At 42.1% G+C, this 21,876-nt stretch overlaps 1 protein-coding gene across 13 annotated transcripts in view; it reads left to right on the forward strand.

Annotated features, from left to right (window-relative positions):
* CARMIL1 (capping protein regulator and myosin 1 linker 1) overlaps positions 1–21,876 on the forward strand; it is a 306,714-nt gene that overhangs the window by 193,553 nt on the left and 91,285 nt on the right. For 10 of the 13 annotated variants that reach the window (XM_032424759.1, XM_032424754.1, XM_032424755.1 and 7 more), the window contains 7 exons: positions 2,705–2,716; positions 4,841–4,922; positions 5,608–5,707; positions 5,810–5,864; positions 10,336–10,508; positions 11,958–12,026; positions 14,601–14,694. In XM_032424759.1, the coding sequence (XP_032280650.1) occupies positions 2,705–2,716; positions 4,841–4,922; positions 5,608–5,707; positions 5,810–5,864; positions 10,336–10,508; positions 11,958–12,026; positions 14,601–14,694 (585 nt within the window). The remainder of the gene's footprint in view (positions 1–2,704; positions 2,717–4,840; positions 4,923–5,607; positions 5,708–5,809; positions 5,865–10,335; positions 10,509–11,957; positions 12,027–14,600; positions 14,695–21,876) is intronic. The other 3 variants (XM_032424756.1, XM_032424758.1, XM_032424762.1) reach the window with 1 other exon arrangement.

A 21,876-nucleotide genomic window follows, 5' to 3' on the forward strand; every position in this document is an offset into this window, starting at 1 on the left:
ACATTTTTCTTCTTACAGATGGGTGTCCAAATCTAACTAGGTTTCACTTTGCTCCTCTCCACGATAGAGTAAATCTCTCTGGTAAAGGTGTGAGGGGTTATGATATTATCTGTGTAGAATGCTTGGCCATTTGAGTATTAACTGCTAACCCTTTTAATGATTTGACACTTCAGAATTTAGGTAGTGCTCTCAGAAAAAATCTTTGGCCGACTTGGAAGTTTAAAATTATGCATGTGTCTGTTTTTTTCTGTTCATTCTGTCTTTAGCCCTCGTAGACACAATCCCCTCTACTGTGTGTGTGAAATACCGTGAAGTCTTTGTATATTTATAAGTAAATAGTTCCTTTTATTTACAAAATAGCTGCTTGCCACTGGTTAATTTTAAAATCAGGTTTGTATGGGTGTTACAGAAGATAAAAGGCCATCATCTAAGATGGTTGAGTTTATCGGGAGGAGAGAGGAAAGTAACTTTCAAGTCGGAATTGTTTATAGAGATGGAAAAGGGGATATGATCAATGGTATTGTAATAATGTTGTAGGGCATCAGGTGGTGACCACACTTACCATTGTGAGCATTTAATGTATAGAATTGTTGAGTCACTATATTATACACCTGAAACAGATGTAACACTGTGTGCCAACTATACTTGAGTGTTTTTTTTTAGATTTTATTTATTTGATAGAGACACAGCGAGAGAGGAAACACAAGCAGGGGGAGTGGGAGAGGGAGAAGCAGGCTTCCTGTCGAGCAGGGAGCCCAATGCGGGGCTCGATCCCAGGACCCTGGGATCATGACCTGAGCCGAAGGCAGACGCTTAATAACTGAGCCACCCAGGCGCCCCTTGAGTGTTTTTAAGTGTCTGCATAGGATTACAAGTAGTCATGGGAGACAAAAGGGGGTCATTGCAAAGGGTGGGTACTTTGGAATCAGAAAGGCGCCCTCTGAAACCTGGCTCAGCCACTTGGCTTGCTTTCCTTCAGCCTTTGGTTCTCACCTGTGGAATGGAGATTTTAACAGTTTGCGAGACAGTATTTGGCACCGTGCTGAGCCCGGCACATGTGGGCCATAATTGGGAGGGAAGAGGATTACTACAGTGAAGCCATATTTTGAATGTCAGAATTCACAGCATGGGTCAGTATGGCCTTTCTGAAAAATTTTTATTTAGAAGCCATATAAATATTCCGCCTTTTCTGAAACATTTTGGGAATTGCCTTCAAAGCTATTTTAAATCTTTCAAGAAGAATTAGTCTCATCCATTTATAGTCATACCTGATTTCGAACACAAAACCATATCACTCTCTATGGCCCAACTTGTCTGTGAATGGCCTGTGCCTGATCCTAATTCACTCTCAAAGGGTAAGGATTCAGCATCCGTGTGGATGTTCAAAGAAATGCGTTCCATTGCCCTCAAGGTTAGTTCCAAAAGAAGCATTTCAGAACTGTTTTATATGGTAGTAGTGAAATTGGCACGCGGATGTATTCTCCCCACGTACCTGTCTACCTGAAGGGAGGCCGTGGGTCTGTCATTTTGGCCTGTGTTGAGAAATCTTTTTCACAGTCCTACTTCAGGAGAGTAGGTAAGTGCTGCAACTGAATTCTTCCACGTCACTCTCCTTCCAAGTGAGAGAGAAAAATCCCCGAGGCTTCAACGGAGACTCAAAGGCTAATTACAGCTGAGAATTAGGTGTAGGTCTGGGTGTAGAGTTAATTCTTTTAAGGAGAAACTTCCCGTTCCACAGTTCCACAAACTCGTTCCACAAACTCGTTCCACAGTTCATGGCAAGATGTTTTGATGATGTGTAGAAAGAGGAGCCCCGGTACTAAAATTTGTAATGAGTAGGACATTGCTGCAAGCGAATAGGAACTTCTGAGGCAATTCCGTCCAACTTGACAGTGGTTCACGCAGCTTTGAGGCGCGAAGGCAGGTGTGCTGTGTGTGTGGGGGGGTTCCTAACCGTAGTACCCCCCGCGGATCAGTTTCCCGTTGGGCCCCCTGATCCTGACCTGAGCTGAAATCAAGAGTCGGACGCTCAACTGACTGAGCCCCCAGATGTGCCCCAAAGGAAAATGAATTTTCCAAATAAAAGTTCTGTCTAGATTTTAGTTTTCCTTGTTTCTCTTGTCCCCATTATGGCTATTTGAGTATTAGATGCAACTATTCACTTAGAACTATGAGTAACATCTGAAATGTTCCACCGTTCTCGAGTGAGAGGACACTTCTCTGTGGAAAGAAATGTGAGTTTATTTTTTAACTTTTCAAAAAGTATTCAGTGATTCAGTCACATTGACTCCTCTTTGATCTTGCTTTCTTTTAAATAATGTTAGTGTGTGGGATCCAAATGAGGGTAATTTAAAAACCAGTTTTACACGCACACATGTGGACACAGCCTCTAATTATGCAAATTCATTTAAAAGGATTTTCATTTACAGTAATGGAAAAGCTTTTATTGTTTTGGGAAAGCTTTAGCTTTGGGGGAGTTTTAGGCATTTAATAACTTGTGAATTCAATTGAATGTTCTTGGTAACTGAGGATCAGTTATCTTCTTAGTTAAATTTTTGATTTTGGTTTTGGGAGCAGATTTTAGTTGGAAGTGTTTTTCTGACTCTTGCTTTTTTACATGGTATATTGATAAAGACTGCAGCTTCTCTGTTCTGTTTACTGCTGATAACGTGTTTTCATTTTTTTCTCCTTGGGCTTTCCTTAGCTTGGCCACTGTGTAAGTACTTTATGAATCAAATTAGGGTCTGTGGATATATTTGATTGTTTTTTAGCTATTGGAAAATGTTAGTTTTATGGGTATATGCTACAAATATTAGCAGTCAAGAGTATTTGTAAAATAAACAGAATTGAGCACTTAAATGTCACCTGTATTTTCCATTATCTGTAAATGGAATATTTTTACTGTACTTGATAATAATAACAAGTAGAGATTTTCTTGTAGAAATTTTACTTCTCAACAGAGACATCACTAACAGCAAATAATCAAATTGTGGAGACTTAGGCACTTATGTTTATCTTCTCAGAAGTGTCATTTTTTCATGCTCTGAATATCAAATTATGTTTCTTTGAAGTGTTTGCCTGAAGTATTTTTTGCTTTAACTTTGAAGTAGTCTGAATCTGAAGTCGTGCTTCTTAAAACTATTTGTGGTGAAAACCTGGTTGTTATTTTTTTTTTTACTTCCATTTCATCATAAACCAATACTTTTGCAAAAATAAAAAAAAGATTTAAAAACACATAAACAATATAAGCCCTCATTTTTTGTTATTAGATGCAACAGACCTAAAATTATTATTACTAAGGTTTCTAAAATATTTATAGTCAATTTCTGTACTTATTTTACCTAAGACCAGTAGCAAACTTTGCAGACTGCCACCTGTCTGTGGACCACACTTTGAGTAGCATCTGCCGGGGTGAGTCTAGAGATGATGTGATAAAGCTGGGCTTGGGGCATGTGGGTAAGCTCGAGAACGCCTGGGAATACAACCACGTGTAGTAAAATACCTGCTGATTCTTGGCAATTGCTCCACACATTGGGTTATAAGCCCCTCAACTGTGGGGTTAATTGGTCTTGGTTTCCCTGGAGTGTGTAGACCAGCCTCCTGGGCAGGTGTGTCTCTGTGTGACACTCCCCTTTAGAGTTCACTTCGGGTCCCCCAGAGTAATCTGCTGTCACCATAGAAAGTAGGGAAGGCTGAATTTAAATACCTCAACTGAAATACTCCTGAATAAAGAGCAATCCCAAAACTGCTTAACACCCAAGGAGCCAGGGAAATTGGCAGGTTTTGGTTCCGGGTACCATAAAAATATTGCATCTAAAATAGTGAACTAAGGATTCTTTAAATTCTTACATCAAAACTTGCACAAGTTCTAGGGAGTAGCATTTTGCATTTTATACTTGGTATAGAAATTTAGATACATTTTAATTTTCTTGTATCAATAGAGAAGTACTATGTTCCCTTGGTACATAATAGGTTCCCAATAAATGATAGTTTCTTTCCCTTATTAAATAGTAAGTTAGCCGAGCAAAGGGGCCATAGCTCAGGAAATTTGCATCTTTTACAATCCTTTACATATGGTAGGAACTCAAATAGTTGCTGAGTGAAGAATAAAAAGGTACTCTGACCTCTGTAGATAATGCTTTTGGTTTTATGGGAAAAGATGCAAAGTATTGAGTTTTATAGGTTGCCTGTCTCTTTAAGTAAATGAGGTCATGAAATGAGAATTAGTTTTGCTACAAGGCAACCATAATAATATTTTAAATTGATCTAACATCTTTTTCTTCTGTGGCTCGATGAGTTTATACAAATCATTTCATAATCACCTTTTGCTGTTTACTTTGTAATCGTGAGACTGCACACCGTTTCGGTGGGAAGGCGGGCTGGGTCCTTCACGAAGTGGATGACAGTCAACAACACTTCATCTTCATTGTCTCCTTTGATTGTTTTGCTGCTACGTGGTGGAGTTCTACCCTGAAATCTGGAATAATCAAACAAAATCCATACCAGTTTCCCATGTATAAAAGGGAATTGCTAGGTTTCCAAAAGTCAGAAATGAAGACAGTTCTTGTGGGCTGAGAGAAGCTGCGTTCCCCATGCTGACAGAGAGTATGGTCTCCATCTTCTGTTTCTTTTTCTAGCAATTTCCAGAGTTCGGTACTATGGGAAACAGTAGCAATGACTAGTGATTGGCTCTTTACCACTGATGGTAGCTATGGAGTTGATAAGCGTTCACTCGTTCTTTGGCACCAAGTCGGAGACTGTATCTCCTGCTTTTAGTATTTTTTGGTTCCACGTCCAGTAGGTGACTACTTCACCTTGTGTGTGGTTTGTGTTTCTCCAGCTGAGATCAGGAGGCGCACAAGTATTAGAAGGCTGCATCGCCGAAATCCACAACATCACCAGCTTAGATATCTCCGATAACGGTAAGTCAGACACCAGAAAAGAAACAGAAATATTATTTGAAGCAAGTTAGTAAGGGGAAAATAGAAAGCTCAACCTAGACAACACCTTAATGAATGTGTTATCTCACTTCTTGACCAATAGGGCTGTTAAGTTTTAACAGAATTTATTTATGGAATAAGTCGATACCAAAAGTCTTACTAAGTTGATACCATGGCCAAAAATGCAAGAAAAGAAGTCAGTTAAAAAAAAATATCAGAACATCGATAACGATCTTGATCTGACCTTTTGCATTCTTGGTGATAATAAAATAAAATCCTTGTTTATTTACTCAGAAACTTGTTTCATTAGCTTCATTTCTGCCAATTACAGTAGCATGTGAGTAGGAGCCTGTTTAGTTCGCATTGACAACTGCAGTTACCTACCAGCAAACGGGATGTTAGGATCTTCTCTTATACAATTGTGGGCAGAGATGAGACTCATCCTCTCCCCATTCCTTGCTGAGAGAATGAGTTTATCCCTGTGAAATAATAGGACATAAAAAGAGAGCAAAAAATTCCTTTGAAAATGAAAGATTAGAATCCCAGGGCCCTCGGGATGGTAGAGAAAGTCATCCAAGTTCATGTCACCTTTGCTTAATTGTGTTCCAGCTGAGAATTTATTTATACATGTGTGTTTTGATTATCTGCTTACTCTGATTCTTTCCAGGTTTAGAATCTGACCTATCCACCTTAATAGTGTGGCTCAGTAAAAACAGATCAATACAACACCTGGCATTAGGCAAAAATTTTAATAATATGAAATCCAAGTAAGAGTTTTAAATTTTTTTTATATGACAATGATGAAAATAAGCAACCTCGTGAAAGCTTTTGATTTGATTCCACTGTCCACATCTTTAAAATCTCTTTAGAAATCTGACGCCTGTGTTGGACAACTTAGTGCAGATGATTCAAGATGAAGAATCGGTGAGTACTGTTTCTGCCGAGTTAATGTTGCTACACTTTCAGATAATTTTATCTATATACACCATTTCTATTGTTTTTTTAATGAAATAAATATTTATGCTTTAGTACAGTTAAATAATGTATTTAAAATTGTTTACTCTTCATTTCAACTCATTACTAATTAAAGGAAGATTGTAACTAAAAGATTAAAAGAAGTATAAATTGACTTATAAGCCCATCTTTTAATAAGACTTACTACTTCCTAACTTCAGCGGATGCTCTAATCTGCAAGCATGAATTTTTTTCAATCTAGTTGACTTTCTGACCTTATATCATGCTGGGAAACATCATATTGCTAATTTGAATTTCGTCTAGTAATTATGCAGAAATACAAAAGCCTAAGAAAGTTGGTCGCCCATCTTAAATTGCTTCTAGAGCTCTAGTGTCCTTCTTCTAGTTTTATTCTCTTCAGTTGCTCCTGGCCAAGACTTGGTTCTGGGTAAAGAAATTTAATTTTAAATAGTATCCTATTTTGCTGCCCTTTAAGGTGCATTAGAAAAAGAAAAAAGATACATATTTTTAAGATTTATTTTAGAGAAAAAGCATGAAGAGGAAGGGCAGAGGGAGAAGGAGAGAGAATTTCAAGCAGACTCTGCGCACAATGAGAAGCTGGATTCGCGGCTGGATCTCATGACCCTGAGATCATGACCTAAGCCAAAACCAAGAGTCGGATGCTTAACTGACTCTGCCACCCAGGCACCCTAAGAAAAAGATACTTTATGGACAAAGCAAGAAGCACTCTGCTGTCAATTCCTTTAACTTAAACCCAGTGTATCTTACATTTTGTACCTTACATTTTACTGATGCTCTTTAAGAGTTTGTCCATTACTTATTTTAGTCCTGTTTGGCCACCAACCAGCTTTTACGGTTCCTAAAACCCAAATCAACATGTATTCCTACGACAAAGACTCACATTATTAATGTTTTGTGATAGCTACTTTGTAGGTCATAAGAGTGATTTCCTCTATGAATCATGTGAGATAGGACACATTTTTAAAAAGTGTCATTTTCCCTCTTGAGTTCATACAGGATAGTAGCAAATTCTATTAGGACTGTAAGCTAACTTTTCTGAGCAAGCTAAAGGGCCAGGAGAGGTGGAGACTGGAACTTTTCCTTGCTTCTCCTTGCCCACACCTCTCTGTGTGGCTCTAACCTGGAGGGTGCGAGAAAATTCGGCTGTCCTGCCTCTTCGTTGTGTGGATATAATTTCCAACCTATGGACTAGAAATGAAACTCATTATTATTTAATGAATATGGGCACTTCTCTTTGTCCTCATTTGGTAACACCTTGTTTTGTTACTTTTTTACTGGGTTATTAAAATTAGGGGCATAAATCAGAATTGACACAGTTTTGCATATTTAATTTGACTTTATACCACCTTGCTTTGAGTTTCTGAATTCACAGTCTTGGCCCAGTTTTAAAAGATTGAGAAAGCTTATATTGCAGAATCCCATTTGATACTCATCCCCAAATACTTGTTTCTTAGTGCATATTTTAGGAAAATTTACATTTTATGAAAAATAGATTTTAAAATTTCATGTTTTGCTTATTACATGAGGGTCTTCTGTTTCTGTAATTCCAAAAGTCTCTCACTTAAAAACAATCTTGATATTTAAAACACACCTCAAAACATATTTGCAGGTGGGAAAGTTTGCTATGTAAATGTGAATTCTGTCAAGTTACAAGTTTGCCGCTAATAATATACAGTGGAAAGAAAGCTCTTTATGTTCATGTCACTGAAAAGTAGGTGGCTTTTTCAGAAAGCAATTACCTTCTATTTTTTTCCTACTTCTGAATTAGTAATGTGCAAAACAATTCAGAATGATTAGGAGCTGAGTCTTGCGACTCTAAAAATTCCACCAGTAACTGACACAATCGGGCTGTCTTTTTATTTTATTTTTTAAAGGTTTTTCCATATATAAAATCATCTCTTGCTTTGTACGTTCTGACCTTGTGTTTATAGGAGCCTGTTCTTTGACGGCCCGTGGAACACTATCTTCGCCTCGTGTTGCATGTTATATTTGGTTGGAAAACCTAGATGCCCGGGGCTTCAATGTCACTTTCAACTACAGACCGTGTTTGTCAGGCCGCTGTGACCGGAGCCCTGGGACAGTAACGCGGAGGGGCCAAGATGCCAGGGAATCTTGTTTTGAAGTGTTACACACAAACCCGTGTTGTAACCAGTGGAAGGGAACGTATTTCTCCTGGGAGTGCCGGGAGCAAGGAGGCAGATTCTCAGATTAAGCATGTTCAGCTATGAAAAGAAATAGTAAGATTTCAAATAGTAATACTGCGTGGAAGTTCAGTAAATCAGGAAGGGATGACCTTATAAATATGCATGCGATTCAGGCTCTTCTGTTCGCATTAATGACTCTACCTATTATGTTTAAGTGTTAACTGGGGTGTATTCGAGTTTGAATATAGTACTGGAATCGAAGCTTGCTAGCTTGGAGACTTGGCAGCTTTCCAGAATGAGGAAGCAGCCGTAATATATCGTTTTTGTAGTAATTGAATAGAGATTATTGAAATGATGAGAGATGTGATTAGAGCTTTTTATTAAAGGAACACTGCATTTGTTTTCATTTAAAACATTAAGGTTCCCGAGGCTGAAGCCTTTTAGTTTAGTTTTTTTTCCATTTCCTTGAGTGCGGGATTTTAACATTAACGCAACCTCCCTAAAGCTGCCTGCGTCTAAATGTATGCAGGCTTTCTGGTGCTCAGTGCCCTAGCATTTACCAGGCCGTTTCATTTTAGAAATTTGATTCACGTTAATAGATTACCTTTTGATTTTACCGTAGCTGTGTTAGGTTTAGAGAGCATGGCCAGATTTGGACAGTAAGGACAGTGAGTGTGGTCACTTGGTCAAACTGTAGTCACACGCATGAGGTTGCTTGTGGATAACTGAGTCTTCAAGCCATCAGCGCCCCCGTCCCCCCTCCTATAGCCTTTTGGCAGATGCACCTCGAACAGATCAACGTCGGGTGGTTGAGTGGGTACAGACAGACGCACGCAGCGTCTCCAGGTACATCTCGAGAGCCTGGATGCCATGGGCCCTGGTGGAGCATCGATGGCCCTAGCCGCCATGTCCTCCTCCCTGTAATGTCAGCCTGCTTATGGAATAAGCATCTAGAACTGTGTAGTATGGCTGGGCCACTCAAGACCACCTGAAGCAACCCGGAAGACATCCAGATCCCCCAGGGAGGACTGAGTTCTGACGGTCGGGGCCGCATTGTTTCAGGTTCTAGAATTCTCCCCGCTTCATTAATTCCGTTCTGGTTGAACTCAGGAATTGCCAATTCAGATGCCTGCGGGGCTGGTCTGGAGGCATAAACAAGTTTTTCGGGGCCAGACAGAACCTGCCTCTGGGCCACGGGGTCTTCAATCCCCGGCTGAAATGGACAGCAAGCGAGCTGGTTTGGATTCACCATCCAGCTTATGGCAATAAAAAAGTCACAGACGTTTGACTTTTTCTCTTTTTTAAAAAATTACATGTGTTCTGATTGGTACTTTTAAGATAAAACAGAGGCTATCATCAAAAGGATCAAGGATAAGCTACGAGGGGCCCAGAGCACAAAATCCATTCCGTTCTGCAACTTTCTAACCATGTGACCTCGGTTGAGTCACTTAGCCTTTCTGCGTCTCATTTGGGAGAGATGGGGATAACAATACCAAGTATGTAACACATAAGCGTTGGGGGTTTCTATGATTAATACATATAAAAAGCTGGAACAGTGGTTAAGGATAGTATGCATTCAGTAAATGTCAGCTATTATTAATCTTGGCTGGCTTTTATTTTGCATTTGTCCTTCGCTAGTATTTTAAGATGTCATTTCATCTTGCATAAAAATAGAATGGGTAAAAAGGGATAGCGTAGCCGTATAGAAGCTCGGAAATTTCATGTACTCTTCTTATTTATTTCTTCCTGTCCTGCAGTTTTGTTTTTTTTTTAAAGATTTTTTTAAAATTTATTTGACAGAGAGAGACACAGCGAGAGAGGGAACACAAGCAGGGGGAGTGGGAGAGGGAGAAGCAGGCTTCCCGCCGAGCAGGGAGCCCGATGCGGGGCTCGATCCCAGGACCCTGGGACCATGACCTGAGTGGAAGGCAGGCACTTAACGACTGAGCCCCCCAGTCGCCCCTTCCTGTCCTCCACTTTAAAAGAGCTGGCACCTGCCACTTCAGGTGTCCTTCCACCCCTTCCCTTAGGAGAGCGGTGGCCAGTGTTCAGCACTGAAACCCAAGCTCTCCGTGTGTATCCAGAACCTTCGGGTCCCATTCATCAGCGTTTTTGAGCCAGAGTTTCAAAACGAGACGCTCTGGATGTGTGTAGCGGGCACCTCCCCGGCGATTCTCCATGAAACGGGTCATGGTGGGCGGAGGCTGCTTCCAGCAGCCCGTGTCACTGCTTGCTGCCCCTTGTTCCTTCCTCAGCCCCTGCAGTCCTTGTCCCTGGCTGACTCAAAACTCAAGACCGAGGTCACCATCCTCATCAATGCCCTGGGAAGCAACACCTCTCTGACCAAAGTGGACATCAGTGGGAACGGGATGGGGGACATGGGAGCGAAGATGCTGGCCAAAGCCCTGCAGATCAACACCAAGCTCAGGTACGCGGGTCAGGCGCTCGGCCCTGAGATGAGGATGTGCGCCCTAAGGAGGGCCCTAGAAAGCTCTGGGGGACATTCCGGCCCCCCAGCATTGGAGAGCTGGTGGCTGTTTCAAGTCTTCTGTCACAATCCTGGGGATGGCAGGGGCGTCCCAAAGTTAGACATTGGGATTCCCGCGAGCTGTCGTCTGACAGATGTTCACTGTGGCATAAAACCCAGCTGAGAGCTGGGCAGTGTCCTGTTTCACGGTGTTGGCAGCTGGGAGGGGAGGGGCAGTGAGCAGAGCCAGGAAGACGGAAGGTCCAACACGAGGGCCTTCCCTGTCCTTGGCTGTGAGCCCGTCACCTCCCCTCCCCCACTGCTGCCAATACAAAGACTTAAAGCCCCAGGGACGCAGGAGGTGCCTTGGTTAAAGGCAAGTTCATGCTGGGTGCTAACTATCCTGTGTAGTGGTTTTCAACCACTTGTAGTGTTTCCCAAGTGTGGCTTTTCTTAAGGACTGGCTACTTGGTAACCACTGTTATTAAGGACCACATTACCATCCATCCTTCAGAGAGATCCAGTTGCTCCCGAGTCCAGCAGTCTGGTAAATGAATATTTAATTCACATTGCTCTTCAAGGGGCTCTTTCTTGATGTTTCTGGATACTTCCCTTGCCCTCCTGAACTTTCTGTCTACACTGAAGCCAAAAACTGCAATAATTTCTCTGAAGGTCAGAGTGTATGTAAAGAAAGTCCTTGAGATCAGGAAGGGAAAGCATTTAGAGGTGTGATTCTTGGATCAGACAAGTAAAAGCTGCTTCATGTGGCAGGTGAATTGACAGACACCAAAATACCTCTGAAGTGTTCACATTCTGAAAGTGAAATAGTACTTTTCTTCCAAAATAGATTGTGTTTAAAAAGTAAACAGCGTCTATTTATGGAAACCAAGGGTTTACCAGCAGAGTGAGAACTTTCTGGGATGGCTGATCATACCATGTCAGGGCAATGATGAAAACAGAAGACGGACTCCTTTTAGTTACTTAGGATGGACCAAAGTCTCAGGACCCGAACTTCTTTGTGCTGGACAAGGGATTCTTTAGCATCTTTTATAAACAGCTCTAGCTTCAGACGTGAGTACTAGAATACTATTTGGAGAATATGTTGAGAGAATATCAGAGAAATCAGGTTTTCTGGCTGCAAAGCATCAGGTAACATCATGGCACGTTAATGAGTATGCTGTGGCTTTTATTGTGGTTTTTTTGTACTATGTGAGCAGTAAATGGGTTAAGAATGTAATGTTGGAGGAAATGCTCATCCTTGCTGTGTCTAAAACTAAGTTGATGTTATTCCTTGCCTATCGTGCTAAAATACCTAGATGATGTTTTCTACAAGAGATTCATCTTCAGTAGGAGAATCATTTCCTCCATCCCCAAATATCTGATCATTTATGTGACTTGGTTTTCTGACAGGACTGTCATATGGGACAAGAACAACATTACCGCACAAGGCTTTCAGGATATAGCTGTTGCTATGGAAAAGTAAGTTTTAATTGGGACTTCTTTCTGGAAAAATACAAAGGAACCAATGGTGTCTGTTTTACCTGTGGTATGATGGAGGTAGCAGTGAATTTGGATCCAGAAGATCTGGGTCTGAGCTAGCCGATGCTACCCAGCCGTGGGACCCGGGAAAACATGGATGTTGTTCTGGTGTGAGTTTCTTAGTCTGTCCACGAGGGCAGAGATGCACCATCATCGTGAGGATAAAATGAGATCACGGTGGAGGGGCCACACCACACGATGGTCACCTGGCTTTTCCTTATGGTTTCACATTCTCTTTCCATCAGGTCTTGCCTTTTTTGCCCATTATGACAACTCTGAATACAGTGAAGAGAAGAAAGCTGAGCTCCAGACAATAAACCTGAAATCAGTGGACGGCAGGCTAACTTATTGCTGTCAGAGGCTTTCTTTATTACCATAGTAACTAAAGCCTGCAATTATTGTTTATTGTCAAAGTTACTTCCCTGGTAAACAAAACGAGGCAATAATATGAAGATGGCTGGAAGAAATTCTAGAAATCCTGGTTCTTTTTGAGCTCTTCAGTCCTCATATTGTATTCTGAAGGCAGAAATGATCAAAGCAGGTTTACAGCATTAGAAATGAGAGGTTACAAAATGTGGGTGGGAAATAAGGGGCTAGTAGCATAAAAGCTGGTCCCCTGGGGAAGGGATCGGGGAATGCTCATTATTGGTGTTTTTTCCCAGATTTCCCTTCATGCGTGAGGCCTCCTAGGTGGAGCTCTCATGCCCAGCATGGTATCATGGATAAAACCCTAGGCCTGGAAGAAAGAGCCCTCCATTCAGTCCCCGGCTCTGTCACCAGCAAGCCTATCCTCTTGAGCAAAGCATCACACCTTTCTGATTAATTCTTCTTTTACAGAGTGAGATCCCTAAGTGGCTTCCAGTTCTAAATCCCAGGGTTCTGATTTAGTCAGGAGCCTATGATTGCAGCCCCCACAGACTGTCACTAAATATGGACAAGGCAACTTGCTCCACCTCTCCCTGGAGCCTTCCACCTATAATTACTCCCATTGCACCAGGAAACCTTGGAATGGAAACATTTGTTTACAAATAGCTACATTTAGGTGCGAACAGCACAGTTGCCTCTGCTGTAGACTGCTAGCAGCCCACACTGGTCTTTGTGGGAAGCCCAAGAGCCTGCACACCCGGTACTCAACATTTCCAGGTTGATGGTAGGGCTCCCCGGCTTACAGTCTGTTCTGTACGCCGTGCTCCATGATGCCAGTGGCCCAAAGTCACCTTTGGTTTAAATAAAGTATGCTGGTCTGCAGCATGATCATCGTTGGACGAGGCCAAGGAAAATCCTCACAGCTGCAAAATAGATGCATTGTCTCTTCCTTTCAGTTGGCTGGCCCCTCTGAAACCAAACCAAACAATTCTGCTAAAACAAAGCCAAGGTAAAAGATTGAAGTCATGGAAATAACAGCCTTTGTCTTTGCACATTATTTTGCATTAAACCACCCTTAAGTTGGACCGAAAGACGTTTTTTTTTTCCCCATTAGATAACACCCGTACAGATGACTGCTATTATTAAGATGGTTACTTCTTTTTTTATTCATCCTGCATGATTAGTACCTTATTTGGGAATGAGTTGTTAATTTACTCTTCCACAAGAATCACACCGTGAGTGTTGCTTAGTGTTTACAAGGCGACCGACTGTGGGATCCCAGTGCGCTAGGGGACCCCACTTGTCACCACGTGGCTCAAAAGGTCAATCTTCCTGAGTGCCATGCGGTAGCAAAGGGCAGATGGGTTTGGGGTGGGAGAGAGGAGGTGTCTCCAGGGCGAGTGTGTGGTCTGGGAGCAGGTGCCAGGGGTGGGGTCCGAGGCCAGGGCGCACTTCCAGAGTTCCGAGCTGTTTGCCTCATGCAAAGATGACTCCCCCCTGCCCTTCTGCATCTCACTAGCTGGTTGGCAGCAGGGAGGTAATATGGGGATACAGTTTTCCACCAGTTGCTTCACTGGGAGCCGAGAGCAGTGTGGACGTGGGCTGTGTGTGAGAGCGGGCCCCCAGGACCTGCAGAGGTCAAGGTACTGAGCCAGGTGGGAAGCCCGTGCGAAGCAGCTTTTCTCAAGACAGTGGCTACTCTGGGGCCTCCTTGTTGAAAGGGGCGCAGAGCCTGAACAGACTGTTTTTGTGGATGCCCCCGTCCTTGCCTTGCAAGCAGATGTTTTGGTTTCATTTTCTGGGTTTGGGCCTGGCTGTCACACGTAGTCACTGTGGGGCTCCTTTGGTGACTAAAACCCAAGGAGCAGCTGGATGCTGGACTTCCCTCCTCGCCTTTCTCTCGGGTCAGCTTTCTGGCCCCAGTTTGAAAATCTGGGTTTGAAAACAACCAAACCAGATGCCCTCCAGGCGTGTCACCGGGCAGCCACAGGTGCCCGGGCGGACCTGTAACCTAGGGCTCGGAGATAGGCTGTGAGTTTCAAATCTTCTAAGACACACTGGCAGCTGTCTCTGGATTTTAAAAAAGAGTGCTGATTAGAGGTAGTAGGATGTTATTTTTAAATAAACATTACCTTCTCCTTTTTCTAGGAACTATACATTGAGATTTATGCCGATCCCTATGTATGATGCTTCTCAAGCCCTAAAAACAAACCCTGAAAAAACAGAAGAGGCTCTGCAAAAGGTATCGGAGAATCAATAGCTGCATCATAAATTCACGTTTGAATCGAGTTTTGTTAGTAGTAATTCTGAACATAGGAACAGTACTTTGTATTTTCCAAAGCTTTCTTTGACATGAGTTTGTATTCTTGTGATCACAGTTGGCATAACGTATGGCTGGGGGAGGAATAACATAAGAAAGATGAAAGCTGGGGCGCCTGGGTGGCTCAGTTGGTTAAGCGTCTGCCTTTGGCTCAGGTCATGATCTCAGGTCCGGATCGAGTCCTGCATCGGGCTCCCTGCTCAGCGCGGAGTGTGCTTCTCCCTCCGCCCCTCCCCCCTGCTTGTGCACTCTCTGTCTGTCAAATAAATGAGTAATGTTTTTTTAAAAAAAAAGAAGAAAATTTGTCCTGAAGTTTAAGTGGAATAACATTCTTACACCGTCAGCATTCTAGTACTTACCCACAGATAGCCTCTTGTTCCTCCTTCAGAGACTGTGTGGAACTGAAGTCAGCTGGCACAGCCTTTAACCTCAGCAGCTAGAACCTTCCTTTCTTCTCTCTCTTTTTTTTTTTTTTTAAGATTTATTTATTTGCGAGAGAGAGAGCACAGGAGGGAGGTCAGAGGGAGAGGGAGAGAGAATCTCAAGCAGACTCCCTGCTGAGTGTGTTGAGCATGGAGCCTTGCACAGGTTCGATCTCTGGACTCTGAGAACATGACCTGAGTCAAAATTGAGTTGGACTCTTAACCGACTGAACCACCCAGGCGCCCTCCTTCCCTTCTTTTCCTGTCAAGAAATTTAGGATATGGATGAGATCTCCTTGTACCATCTTTGTTCATAGATGTGTCTAATTCCACACCCATTCCCACCTCCTTTCTGACAACCCCAGAGGACGACGGGGATCTCCCCCTTCGAAGTCAAGCCATCCATGGTGCCCGTGACCCCACCGTCTCTGTCTGGGCTGGAAACTTGCCCTGAGAGGCATTCTCTTGCTCTGCCACATCTCCATCCTTCTCTTCCTATGGTTATGGTTACCTTTTTTGATTTTTAGGTATGCTCGAGGATTTCCCATCTGAAGAAACCTACTCCACCTTTACCATGGGGGTGGGGCATCTTTGAAATCTTCCCTCCCTCTTTGTTCGCCCATCTGGTGGTACCATCCAGCTTCCCACGCTTCACTTTTCTTTCCCACGTCTTCCATAGCCATGCCATCATCAGGTTTACAGAATCTACCGCATAAACCTCTTCCTTTAGCTCTCTTCCCCTCTCTTCCTATCACAGATGCCTTTGTTCAAGCCTCATCACTTTTCAGCAGGATTTGTGTTGTTTTCTTGGTTGCAGTCAAAAAGAGCCATCTTCTTTCACAGCAAATTTGAGCAGACTAACCTCTTCAGCCCACCTCTCCCCATTCCATCCCTGCCCCTCAGTGGCTTTTAGAGTAGAACCTCCTCTCCTTGAACCGGCATAAAATTGTGCCCAGGATCCGCCTCCTATCCACTGCCACCTTCATCTCTTACCAACCCTGCCTCTTTGCTTTGCTCTACTTCAGGGAACTTGCTAGAGATGCGAATTCTTGGGTCTCAGAAATGGGGGTGGGACTCAGCAATCTGTTTTTACAAGCTCTTCTGGTGGCTGCAAATTTGGGAATCACTGCTCTGATCCAGAGGATACTCATGCTTTCCCCACTACCTACCATGTGTGTCTGTCGAGGTTGAAGGCAAGTGTCAGCTCATCTGGAAACTTCTCAGAGCCTCTTTCCTCCTCTGTGTAGGGGGTCTTCTCAGAATTTCCTGTGCTTGTCTCTGTCACTGGCCTTGTGACATCCTTTACGTTACCTGACTCCATATATTTTTTTCTCTCAGTGACTATGAACTCCTTGAAGGCAGAGCCTATGTATTTTTCATCTTTTTAGATGTTCAGCAGCTAGTACAGTGCCTGCCATACATGCTTGGATACTCCTTAGACTTTGTTGAATAAAAGGGAATAAGGTAGGGTGGGGGGAGGGAAAGCTGTGATGTGGCAACAGAAATCATCCAAGATTTGTATTCAGAAGATCTGACTAGGGGCGCCTGGGTGGCTCAGTCGGTTAAGCATCTTCCTTCAGCTCAGGTCATGATCCTGGGGTTCTGAGATTGAGCCCTGCATCGGGCTCCCTGCTCAGCGGGGAGCCTGCTTTTCCCTCTCCCTCTGCTGCTCCCCCTGCTTGTCCTCTCTCTATGTCAATAAATTTAAAAATCTTCAAAAAAAAAAAAAAAAGATCTGACTAAATCAAACTCTTTCCAGCTTTGTAATTTACATAAGTTACTTAATTTTTCTGAACTTTGGTTTCTTCATCTGTATAAAACCTACAGCTAGACAGGAGCTATGTTTAGCTGACATTTAACATACAGTTCATGCTGAGTGCCTGACACTATTATAAATGCTTTACGTAAATTAACACTGATAATCTATAAAATAAATCCATGAGATAGGTTTGTTATATCCCCATTTTGCACATAAGAAAACCGAAGCACAGGACGGCCAAGTAATTCGCTGTGGTGCCAGGGACCAAACCAGGTAGTATATGTGAAAAAAAGTTTGTAAGCCACAAAGCAACATAAAAATCTTAGACCTCTTCATAGTTTCCCAAAGGATATTAGCAACTTGTAACAAAAGACATATCCTAGAGACACCAGGTTTCTGGGTTTAGATTTGACAGGTCAAGAGTTTGGCACTCATCACTCCCATCTTCACAACAAGAAAAAAGCTGAACAGACAGAAAATTGGTGACTCTTCTCAGATCCATCAAAGAATTGAGGCAAAAGCAAAGTAGACTGCCACCCTGGAAACTGGACATGTGGGAATTTAGAGAATCACAGTGAATCAAAGCCAAGATTGGCTTACCAGGGGCAGAAGCTAATGGGGTCAGTAACTCAGAGGAGTGCTTAACCAGCAACTGAGGAGTTGCTGGAGGCTTAGTGTGGACTAGTTTAAGAGTTAAAAACTCCTAGGGGCACCTGGATGGCTCAGTCAGTTAAGCATCTGCCTTCGGCTCAGGTCATGATCCCGGAGTCCCGGGATTGAGCCCCGAGTTGGGCTCCCTGCTTGGCGGGGAGCCTGCTTCTTGCTCTGCCTCTCACCCCACTGGTGCTTGCACGCTCTCTCTCTCAAAAATATAAATAAAATCTTAAAAAAAAAAAAGTTAAAAACTTCTAGGGGCCCAGTCTTAGTGAGGTCCTGATCCCTTCATGGTCTTTACCTCCTAGAACCCCACCAGGTCATCACAGGAAAGACTGGAGAAAAATCCTCTCATGTTTCTGGTAGGGGGAAGGGAACAAGTAGCCATTTTGAAATCTACCTAGAACATTCCGTTGTTTATAACAGAGGCGTACACTCGAGAGAAACTACTCTACCGGAGCCTTATCTGATCTAGCAAAAGACAGACAATCCCAGCCTTCCTGTTTCACAGAAGGGAAGAAAAAAAAAAAGGCCAAGAAATACTTTGGCAGGTCACAGCCCAGGGATTCCGGCCCACTAAATAAAACCTAGATTTAATCATAAGATTATAGAATTATTCCCTAACACCTAACCACCACATCAAGTGTAGTAACAGTGGATTACAAATGAGCAAAGCTGTAAGACACTCTATTTAAGAAGGGATTTCTAGGGAAACCTCAAAGCAACCAGGGAGATAAAAACAAGGACATGGGAAGAAATTAAAGTCTTTTTAGTTTCAAAGTATTCAGCATAACCCAGCTTCTAGCCAGATTAACATAAAATTGCACATTAAAAGCCTGATTACCTCAGTTCCTATTACCAGATACATCATACCCAGTCAACAACAACAAAAATAAATTAAAAAAAAATTTTAAGACATGCTAAAAGGCAAGAAAAAAAAAAACAACGCATTATGAAGAGACAAAGCAAACATCAGAACCAGACTCAGATATGACACAGATTTTGGAATTATCAGACAGAATTTAAAATAACTGATTAGTATATTAAGGGCTGTAATGAAAAAAGTAGAACACATGCAAAAACAGATGGGTAATGTAAGCAGAGAGAAACTCTAAGAAAAAAATCAAAAGGAAAATCTAGAGGTCAGAAACACTAACAGAAATGAAAAATGCCTTTTATGATCTTGTCAGTGGACTGGACACAGCTAAGGAAAGAATCATTGAGCCTGAAGATAGGTCAATGGAGACTTCCCACTGAAAAACAAAGAGAAAAAAAGGAATGGAGGGCAAAACCAGAACAGAATATCCCCAAACTGTGGGACAGTTACAAAAGATAGAGCATCCATACCGTGGGAATGCCAGAGGGAGAAGAAAGACAAGGGAACAGAAGAAATAGTTGAAATAATAATGACTGAGAATTTTCCAAATTTAATGATAGACACCAAACCACAGATTTAGGAATCGCAGAGAACACCAAGTAGGATAAATACCCCAAAAAATCTACATGGCGGCATTTCATATTTAAACTGCAGAAAACCAAAGACAAAGAAAAATTCTTGAAAGAAGCTAGGGGTGGGGGGACCACTTTACATATTGAGAAATAAGGATAAGAATTATAGCCGACTTTGGGTCAGAAATCATACAAGCAAGAAGAACGTGGAGTAAAATATTTAAAGTGTCAAAAGAAAAAGATCTAGCAGCCTAGAATTCTGTATCTAGCAAAATTTTTCTTCAAAATTAAAGGAGAGGGTGCCCGGGTGGTGCAGTCAGTTGAGTGTCTGACTCTTGATTTCGGCGCAGGTCGTGATCTCAGGGTCGTGAGATCGAGCCCCGCGTTGGGCTCCGTGCTCAGCACAGAGTCTGACGGAGACTCTCTCTCTCTCCTTTCCCTCTGCCTCTCCCTTCCCCCGCCCCCCACACTCTCTCTCAAATAAATAAATAAATCTTAAAAAGTAAAGGAGAAATCAAAACATGCAAAGATAGCAGTGTTATGAGGAGAGGGAGAAGTTGATGATACTGTATTATAAGGAACCTGCACTATTTGCGGATTGGTACAGTGTTCTGTGACAGTGGACTTGAAATAGTTGTGTATTGCAAATGCTAGGGCAACCACTAAAATAATTTTAAAAGAAGTGTAGTTAATATACTAAGGAAGGAGAGAAAAGTGTAATCATATACGGTCCTTAAAACCAGAGAAAGCAGAAAAAGAGGGGAAAATAAAAGAAGAAACCGAAGAAATGCCTCGTCTGCAAATATGTTAATTGTAAAATTTGTGTTTTCTTAAATGAAAATTTGGTGACTTTACAAGTGATAATTATCAGGGTTTTTTTCTCTAATACTTACTATACTCTTACATATTTAAGGTTTCATTTTAACAGAACTCTATTCCCCAGAAGAAATATACTCTTTAATTTTACTCTACTAAAGAACAACATTGTGATCCTGTAATCAGTCTTTAGAAGTTTTGTTTTGTTTTAAATAGAAGATTCCTACACTGAAATGCCTTGTATGCTGCTGCTGTTTTCAGCAGTGACATTGAAGGTGTTGATAGGCTCTGGGTGGCCATCCAGGTCACTGCTGCCCAGGGGGCCTGGCAGACATGGTAATAACAATTTGGGCCCTTTCCCTCCCATTTGGCCTCAGTCGGGCCGCCCATCCTCAGCCTGTGGGAGGTGGGGTCTCTGTCCCTGGTCTGGAATGGTGCAGGGAAGGAAGGTTTATCCTGCTAATCCAAGATGCAAATACTCTCATTGTTATTCTTCCTTCCCCTTGCACTGGCTTTTAGAAATGAGCTTTGAATTTTTTTTTTTTTTTGAGATTTTATTTATTTGACAGAGAGATACAGGGAGAGAGGGAACACAAGCAGGGGGAGTGGGAGAGGGAGAAGCAGGCTTCCCGCGGAGTAGAGGGAGCCCTATGCGGGGCTTGATCCCGGACCCTGGGATCATGACCTGAGCCAAAGGCAGATGCTTAATCACTGAGCCACCCAGGCGCCCCTGAATATTTTTTTTTTTCTAAAAAAGTCCCTCCAGGCTTAGTCTGTACAACATCATTGGTGCCCCTGGGGAAGGTCTGCAAATGCATGGGCCAGCCTTGGGTGCACGGCCCATACGTGAGCTGAGCCTCTCGTACAAGCTGCTCTCACAGCTGGCCCCCAGACAGTGCTTAAGGAGACCAAATGTAAAAGGATAAATAACAAAGCAAAAGTACCCAAAGCTGGGTGGCAGTGTGTGCCTGTTATATTTCAGGCAAGAATCTTTTTTTTGTTTTTGTTTTTGGCAAAAACATTTTCCATCAATGGTAATGTCACCTTGGAAAGAGATGACTTTTTGGGAAACGGCAAGAGAAAATTAATGTAATAAAATGTCATATTCTTAATGTGTCACTTTAACAATGTTTCGTTTCAGGGATCTCTTCATTTTTATAATCCCTTCATTAATGTTTAGTAGAAAGGTACATTGTGTTCTGCTTTATGGTTTCCAGGGATGATAGTAATTATAGTCTGTATTTTAATTGTCTCTAATTGGTATTAAGTAGTAGTAATTTTAGCATATGGAAAATTAAAATGAAAATGTAATAATACTGAGAGCCTCACAGTTATAAGAAGTTCTTAACCAGGGAACTACAGTGACAAATTAAAAGCCAAATGGTTAAGTGGTATTATTAAAAACAAATGAAAACAACAACTGGAAAAAAAACCCAGATGGTGCAATTACTGATCTCAAATCATTCTTTGCAGACATCTTCATACATGTCCATCAGTCCCAGTAGTTAACCCTGCAGTTCTTGTTCAACGTATACCCCTTGCATATTCTTCTTAAACACTTCATTTTAATCTAGTCATCATTTGTACGTTTGAACTTTTAATAGGAGATTGTGTATAAAAATACAGATTCTCAAGCAACTTCAAATGTTCTTATTTTCTGTGGAAATCTGTTTTCTTATTTTCTCTACTTTTGCAAAATCAGTCCTGTTTTTGAGATAATATGAAAAACTCATGAATTAATGAAACTAGTATATGTCTTTGAGTTGTACCAGCCTGTGGCCTTCAGATTTTGTACATATTTTCTCCTTTTTTCCCTTCAAATAGATAGTTTTCTCAGTGCCAATGGATTCTGCCTCCTAAAGGCTGAGAGTTTCAGAGGGTGCCATCCATACACCTTGGGGATATTTATTTAGCTTTGCAACTGTTGAGTGGTTAAAGACTCATGAGGGAGAGATTGTGATTGTGTGCAAGAAAGCAGGGAGTCGCTGCATGGGATCTCCAACC

This window comes from Phoca vitulina, unplaced genomic scaffold (genome assembly GCF_004348235.1).
Source record: "Phoca vitulina isolate PV1807 unplaced genomic scaffold, GSC_HSeal_1.0 scaffold31, whole genome shotgun sequence".
Lineage (NCBI taxonomy): Eukaryota > Metazoa > Chordata > Mammalia > Carnivora > Phocidae > Phoca > Phoca vitulina.